The following is an 8,291-nucleotide window of genomic DNA, read 5'->3' as shown; positions in this document are numbered from 1 at the left end:
ATATACATATACATATACATATACATATACATATACATATAGATAGATAGATAGATAGATAGATAGATAGATAGATAGATAGATAGATAGGTCATCAGTTTCTCATCTCTTAAGAACCTGGGGCTTGTCAGTTTAGCTAGACTAGGTAGCCAGCAAGCCCCAGAGATCCTGTCTCTATCTCATCAGTGCTAAGATAACACAAGTATGCCACCTTGCCTTGCTTTTTTGTGTGGGTGCTGGGAATCAAACTTGGGTCTTTTTTAATGGTTATTCAGTAAGCACAATATCAACTGAACCATCTCCACAGGCCCTATAATATATATTTTTAAAACATGGATGAATTTTACCTTTCATCCATGATATAGGAGCATGTACTATTCTTCTAGAGGACCCAAGTTCAAACCCTAGCCCTCACAACTACCTATTACTACAGCCTCAAGGAATGTGATGCCCTCTCCTGGCTTCGTATGTGCATGTGCCCTCCCTCCCTCTCTCCTCCCCCTCTCCCTTACATATAATTAAAAAGTAAAATAAATCAAGAATTTTATTTATCTACCTCAACACTTTAGCTGTCATAGTCGGTATTTTATCAATTGTATTAGGGTTTTACTGCTGCAAAGACACCAGGACCACAGCAATTCCTATTTATAGAGAAACATTTCACTGGGGCTGGCTTACAGTTTCAGCAGTTTAGTCCATTATTGTCATTCCAGGAAACATGGAAGTATGCAGGAAGACATGGTGCTGGAAAAGCCAAGAGTTCTACATCTTGATTTGCAGGCAGAAGACTATCACACTGGGCAGAGCTTGAGCATGGAAGGCCTCAATGCCTGCCCCATAGTGATACACTTCCTCCAACAAGGCCATGCCTCTTAATAGTGCCATCCTATGGGTCAAGCATTCAAACACGAGTCTATGAGCCACCACATTCCACTCCCTGGCCCCCCGAGGCTTGTAGCATATGCAAAATGTACGTAGTCCAACTTTAAAAGTCCCCATAGTCTCAGTTTCAATGGTGTTTAAAAGTCCAAAGTTCAAAGTCTCTTCTGAGATTCATGAAATCCCATAACTGTAATCCCCTTTAAAATCAAAATAAAAAAACAGATCCCATTCTTCCAAGAGGAAGAAGTATATTACAGTCAACAAAGCTAAAAGGAATTAGAGATCCAAAAAGCATTTTGATGTCAGACATGGAGATGTATTTTTGAGTTTGTCCAACTGGTTTGGGTCTAGCTCCAGTCCAGTGTTTCCTCACTACACTCCTTTCCATCGTTTTGGAATGGTAATTATATCCTGTGCCACTACAAGTTGGAAGTCTGTGGGAAGACCCCACTCAGATGAATAGGAATTAAAGAATAGCTTAGGTCAAGGCATAGTAGCACACACCTTTAATCCCAGAGGCATGCAAATCTTTGAGTTCAAGGTCAGCCTGGTGTACAGAACAGGTTCCAGAACAGGCAAACTAGACAGTGGAGGAAACCATTGAATACAGAAAGTTGGTGAAGATGGTATTAAAAGAGTGGGCCATGTTCCAGCCCCAGAAAGCAGAACTTGGTACCTTCAGCCACATGGTTGTGGTTTTGATTCAATGATAGAAGGGGTTATGGAATTGCCCTCCACAACAAAGAAAAGCCACTGAGGCCAGGTGTGTGGAAGGGGTGTCCCTGCAATGAGGCTGAAAGGTACCGTGTAAAGCTGTGAAGACGAAGCCTAGATTGCCTTGGAGACCAAGAGGTTAGAGATGCCAAGAGTCCTAGGATATGTCCTGAGGAAAACTGCTAGCCCACAAGCTATAGCTCAGTAGTGACAGCCAGAGGGAGACTTAGTATGCAGGCAGCCCTATCACAGATGGCCAGAGTCACTCCCACAGAAAGGCAGGTTCTGGAAGGAGGAGAGAGGTGTGACAGGGAAGGAGGTGGAAAAATGACAAACTCTCCAGGGGCAAGAAATGAACTGAAAAGAAGCCAGAAGAGAAAGGAAAGCATGGAGAGTATTAAATAAGTAAATAATTTCTGCCATAAGTCAACAAGGAATTAATAAATAAAGCACCAGGCATACAAACTATAAATCCCTGTTTGTCCACAAGCTTTTAAAAGAAATCAGGCTCAGGCTCTCAAGGCCTGGCTCAGCTCTCACGCATAGGATCCGGTAGAGTGGTAGCACCCACATGTTGGTTCACATGTCTGTAACTCCAGTTCCAAGGGATCTAATTAATGCCTTCCTCTAGCCTCTGAGGGCCCCTGTAAATATGTGCATAAACACAGGAAGGCAAAACATTCATACATGTAAGATAAAAAAAATTTGGAAATTACTAGGAAATTGTTACTTTTTTGGAAAAAATAGGTATGGCTATTTGTCAAGAATCCAACATGGATGGGGTGGCTCACAAGCCCCTCTCCTAAGGCTCTATCTCAGTTGATGGCCTCTGGGGGAGGAAGAGTCAGTTTAAGGGTGTGACTCCCAGCAGCCAAACAGTCCAGTGGATGCCCATGAGTATATGGACGCCATAGGTTTCATAAATTTAAATTTGTAAATATAAATTTACTAAAAAATGAATATAAAATTTAAAAGGCAGAAAGTTGGGAAAGAGAGGGCAGGAAGGGAAAGTGGGGGCCGGAGGATAAAAGAGAATTAGGAGGGGTTGGGGTGAATTTGATCTAAATACCTTGTATATATACATGAATGGAATTTTTTGAGACAGGGTTTCTATGTGTAGCCCTGGCTGTCTTTGGAACTCACTCCCTAGACCAGGCTGAGCTTCTCAAACCTCTGATTGACAGGATTAAAGGTGTGTGCTGCTGCTACCACTTGGGTATGAATGGAATTCTTGAAGAACTAATAAAAACATTGTATTTTGCAGAGCAGTGGTGGTGCACGCCTTTAATCTCAGCACTTGGGAGGCAGAGGCAGGTGGATTTCTGAGTTCGAGGCCAGCCTGGTCTGCAGAGTGAATTCCAGGACAGCCAGGGCTTTACAGAGAAACTGTCTTGAAAAAAACAAAAAACAAAATATATATATATATATATTAAATATATATATATATATATTTAAAACTAACCATTTGGGGCTAGAGAGATGGCTCAGTGGTTAAGAGCACTGGGTATTCTTCCAGAGGACCTGGGTTCTATTCCCAGCACCCATGTGGCAGCTCACAACTGTAACTTCAATTCCAAGAGATTCAATCCCTCATACATGTAGGCATATGAAATCCAATCCCTCATAGACATACATGTAGGCATATGAAATAAAAGTAAATACAGGTTATATAAAAATTAGTTTATTAAACATTTATCTTTACTATACTTTATTGTGACATGTGACAAGTTGTTCTTACCTTGTCCACATCTCTCTCTGTCCACGTGCTTGGTAGAAAAGTGCACTGATTCATCTACTGCTATTGCAACATGAGGAAGTAACTACCAACCAGTGGCTAGACTACCTGGTTCCCACCGAGTATAAACTCCTGCTCAGCTTCCTCATTGTGTGGATAAAAGAATGCATAATCTCAACGTTCAGGGTTACCCAAGGCCATTCAATTGAGGCTGCCTTGGGCACTCACACCTTTAATCTCTGCATTCCAGAGGCAGAGGCAGGCAGATCTCTGTTCTAGACAAGTCTGATCTACCTACATGTCTGACTCCATGCCAGCCAATGCTATATTTAAAAAAAATTCAATTGATGGCGATCAAAAATGTTCAAGGAGCCAATGATTTTTATTGTGGTAAAAACCTATAAAAGTCTTCATTTTAACCATTTGTAAAGTGTACAGTTCAATAGTAATCACAGTGCTGTGTAACTATCACCTCTGTCTACTTCCAGAACATTTCTATCAGTGGAAAAGGAAACGCCATACCTATTGAGCTGTCACTCACTAGCCCTGTCTTCCTCAGCTGACAGTCAGATCTTCTGTCTCCAGGTCAATGGACTTTTTATGAATAAATTGGAATGGGGGATACTTTTGAAGCCCCTAGGGTTCTTTAGCTGAGTCTCGGCTCCTGAGTAAGCCTATGGCAATCAGTTTTCAAATAGCAGGCTAGAAGCTCCTCTCCCGTGGAGCAATGAGAGCCGCAGAAGGGAGGGGCTCAACTGAAGGATGCCACTGAGGACCTCCTTTTATGTCTACAAGAGGCAGAATGAACAAGGCGCAGTCAAGATACTCCTCCTGGTTACATCCTAGACAGCACACAGTCAAACACACGAACACTCCTAGATACTGAACTCTCAGAAAAATCTCAGTGGTTTGAGGCCAGCCTGGTCTACATAGTAAGTTCCAGGACAGCCAGGGCTATACAGAGAAACCCTGTCTCGAAAAAGCCAAAAAAAGAAAAAGAAAAATCTCAGTGATTGTTCTTCAGTCTTTGCATTTTCAAACTCTGCTTTTGAGGTCCAAACTTTCACCATCAAATGTAAAAACCCAGACTCTCAGAACTAGATCTGGGTCCACTTCCTTCAATTATTAGGAAGTAGTTTCACTTCCTTTGGAGCCCCACCTATCTCAAGCTCTGATCTCCCACCCTTCCTTTGAGGTGGAGGAAGGCTTGGACCTTTCTAGGACGGGTTCTCGTGCTCCCAATGCCTGACAGGAACAGCCAGGATTACTACCTTTCAAAGCAGCACCGTTTTTTCCGTGAGTAATGGTGGAGGCAAAGAAACACGTCACAGAGATGCCCAGATGTAAACTGGAAATAAGGCCTTTGAACACAGCCAAAGGAACCAGAGCTTCTCGTTTTATAAAGGCCAACACTGCTTTACCAAATAGGCAGCATGGCCCTGGTCATTCTCCACTTCCTCTTCACCCTGCCTCTGTACCCACAGCAACTACCTCCTCATCACTGGCTGGTTAAGATTTGCTGCCAGCAGGCTCAGACTGCCAATTTTAAGCGGGGGTGGGAAGTTGGGGGGGGGGGGACACACAAGCACAGCGGAATCCAGGGTCCAGTGACCCTCCACCCTTAGAGTAGCAGCAGGGGGTCCCTTTATTCCTTGAGGAAGCAAATATTAAAGGCTTTCAGCAATAACACTATCAAGAAAAATCCACACTTCAAACTGCGTATAGGTCCGAAACCAGAATTGTGCCAAATTTTGGTAAAATTCTAAGCTAGAGTAGTTGGATGCGAATTCCAACTCTCTGAAGAACCCATTACAAGCACCTAGCTTTACTAGGCTCACTGGGTGTAACGGAAACCTGCCTTCACCCAAAAGCGCTGGTTCTCAGACTGACCCAAGTCGCGTCCCTTCAACAAGTGTCCACTGGATCCTTATGTGGGGAAGGTGGGTGCTGCACGTGCCTTATCGCTCTCTGGGAACTGGCATAAGAGGGTCGCGCATTGCTTCCCTCCCGGGAGTTCAGTGTAGTGAGTGGCTATGCATTCGCGGGCCCCACCTCCCCAGAGCCCTGAGTGCCAGTCACAGGACCAGGAAGGGCCCTCGCCCCGGCCAGGTGGAGGCTCCAGGGCCACAGCTGGGGCTGAGTCGAGACTACTTGGCTCCCTGCGCCAAAAGTGAAGCAACTCGGGAAAGTTCCTGGAGCTGCCCCCGCTTCCTGAAGCCGCCTCCCGGAGCCCAGCACACCCTGGCGCCCGCACCGACCTGAGATGGTCTCCTGGTATCCCTTGGTGAAGAACTGCATGGCGGTGGCCGCCCTCCAGGGCGTCTTGAGCAGCCCCTGCCGCTGGGGGTCCTCGCCCAGCGAGCGCAGTATAGACGAGTAAGCGGCCGCCAGGTTGGGGAGGTTCAGCTCGTTTTCCTCCTCGCTACGGGGCCGCTCTGCCTTCCAGGCGTCGGCGGGCTGTGCGCCCTTGGCCTCCAGCGGCCGGGACTTCTCGGCAGGCCGGCTGGCCCCGGGCCGCGGCAGCTCCCGCTCGGGGAACCCATTGGTGCACCTGACTCCTCGCGGCTTCTCCATGGACCCGGCACGACTGCTCCCGAGACACCCTAGGGTGCTAACAAGCGCTGCGGCTCAGCTTAGCCGGCGGCTGTGACTGGCGGCTGTGACCTGTAGCTGTCACCCGGACGGGTTCAGCACAGAGATACTCTAAGAGTCTAGGGCAGCCACTAGCTGGGAAGCCCCAGCCGCGCCTCTCTTTTTATGGCCGGACGACTCTGCCCGCGCCGCGAGGTGTTCTCATTGGCCCGAGCCTCTTGCGTCATTGCTCTCTCCCCGCCCCTCCGCCCCGCCTTCCTGGATGTCCCCTAAACCTCACAGTTGCACAAGACAAGCTTCAAGTTGGAACCCCTGGGTTTATGAAGGGAAGAACTGAGTCTGCAAAGATACAAGAATCCGGGGAGCTAGAACCTCCGAGATAGAGACACCCGGTCCCGGTCACTTTCCACGGGGAGAGGGGGCGTGTTCGCAAAAGTGCTGTGGTCTAGTTGCCCTAAGATGAGCTAACAGGTGACATTGCTGGGGCAGGCAGGGTGGAGCAAATAAACTGGTGATAAGCAACCTTGTGTGTTTTTTAAATATTTTTTTTCTTTTTAGGTTGTTTTTTTTTTTTGAGATTACAATTAGCTTCGTTTCTGCTTTCCCTTTCCTCCCTCCAAACCTTCCCATACACCTTTCAAATTCATAGTCTCTCTCTTTTTTTTTAAATAGTTTTTATGTATGCATGTGTATTTCTAAACATGTAAATACAACCTGTTCAGTCTGTATGTCACTTGCGTATATGTTTTCAGGGCTAACCTGGTATTGATGTTCTCTTTCATGGGGAAGACTACCCCAGTCTAAGCACTCCTTGGTGACCTGTGGTTCTTCGTCTACGGTTGAGGCCTCATGACTCGTTGTCCCATTCACCCCACCCCATCCATATTCACACCCCTATGGGAGTCATTCTTTTGTGTTTTGTTTTACTTTTTTAGACAAAGTCTCACGGTACAGCTCTGTCTGGCCTGGAATTCGCTATGTTGACCACCAGGAAAGCCTTTAATTCAAGTGATCTGCCTGCTTCATACTTCCACACGATGGGATTAAAAGCATGTGCCCTGCCTCTCTCCTGCTTTAAAGGCTAGATAAGTTGTGACTTGAAATTTGTTCAATTGTTTAAAATGTATACAACACACACACCTGCCACTCTAGAAAACCCTCTGGCCTCTATCAAGGCATGAGTTACAGTGAATGGGAGGCATGGGAGGCCCCTATGCCTAGGAAGATAATAATACTTGTGAGCTGCCAGATCTCTGCTCTGCTGTTTTAACCTGCCCTGACCTTATTTTTCACAATGACTGGGGGAAGCTTGTTTTCTTTCATTACCCTGAATTTGGTGATCACCAAAAGGACTAGGGCAGCTAGCTACACCCTCTAGCCAGACAGTGTGTACTATGTCAAGAACCGGTCCTTGGCAAACTAACCACTGGCAAGAGGGGGTGCTAGAGTAATGGTTCAGCAGTTAAGAGCACCTGCTGCTCTTCCCAGCTCCCGGCACCTACATCAGGCAGCTCACGACTATATATAACTCCAGCTCCAAGATGTCCAACCCCTCTGACTTCTATGGGCACTTGCAATCAATCACCTGCACAAACCCCCACACAGACACACAGGTAATTTAAAAAAAAAGAATAATAGACAAATACTTGAGATGGGCAAGGTTGACACTTTAATTCCAGCACTGAAGAATCAGAAGCCTATGGATCTCTGCGAGTTCAAGGCCAGCCTGGTCTCCAGAGTTCCAAGACAACCAGGGTTACACAAAGAAGCCCCGTCTTGAAAACCCATAAACAAACAAATAATTTAAAAAAGAATAGACGAGAGGCTGGAGAGATGGCTCAGTAGTCAAGAGCACTGGCTGCTCTTCCAGAGGACCCAAGTTCAATTCCCAGCACCTACATAGGAGCTCAAAACTATAACTCCAGTTCCAGGGGATCCAACACCCTCACACAAACATACATGCAGGCAAAACACCAATTCACATAAAATAAAAATAAATTTTAAAAAAAGAATAAATGAAGAAATGGGCATCTGTGTTTTAAGGTTTGCATAACTGAAAATCATCTTCTGACCAGCAATTAGGATTAGTTGTGAGTTCTTTGCCACAAACCTTCAGACACGAGTAGACAGTCACCAGATTGTAATTACCCATCTCCTGCATAATCTGTCCCCAACTCAGCTTCCCTAAAGATGATTCTTCTTTTCTTTTCTTCTCCTTCCTGTTGTTGCGCTCTCTCTCTCTCTCTCTCTCTCTCTCTCTCTCTCTCTCTCTCTCTCTCTCTACCTGTTAGGTCAGGGTTTCTCTGTGTAGCCCTGGTGTTAACTCTATAGATCTGGCAGGCCTGGAACTCAGAGATCTGCCTCCCAA

At 46.0% G+C, this 8,291-nt stretch overlaps 1 protein-coding gene across 1 annotated transcript in view; it reads right to left on the bottom strand.

Moving 5' to 3' along the window:
• Gch1 (GTP cyclohydrolase 1) overlaps nt 1-6,044 on the bottom strand; it is a 32,785-nt gene extending 26,741 nt beyond the window's left edge. Inside the window, exon 1 of the mRNA XM_028758651.1 lies at nt 5,590-6,044. Coding sequence (XP_028614484.1) covers nt 5,590-5,905 — 316 coding nt within the window. The 5' untranslated portion in view covers nt 5,906-6,044. The remainder of the gene's footprint in view (nt 1-5,589) is intronic.
• Nucleotides 6,045-8,291: the final 2,247 nt, after the last annotated feature.

The sequence above is a fragment of the Grammomys surdaster genome, unplaced genomic scaffold, assembly GCF_004785775.1.
Source record: "Grammomys surdaster isolate TR1022 unplaced genomic scaffold, NIH_TR_1.0 126198, whole genome shotgun sequence".
Lineage (NCBI taxonomy): Eukaryota > Metazoa > Chordata > Mammalia > Rodentia > Muridae > Grammomys > Grammomys surdaster.
Note: the sequence above shows the minus strand (reverse complement) of the source record. Positions and strands in the feature narration are given on the sequence as shown.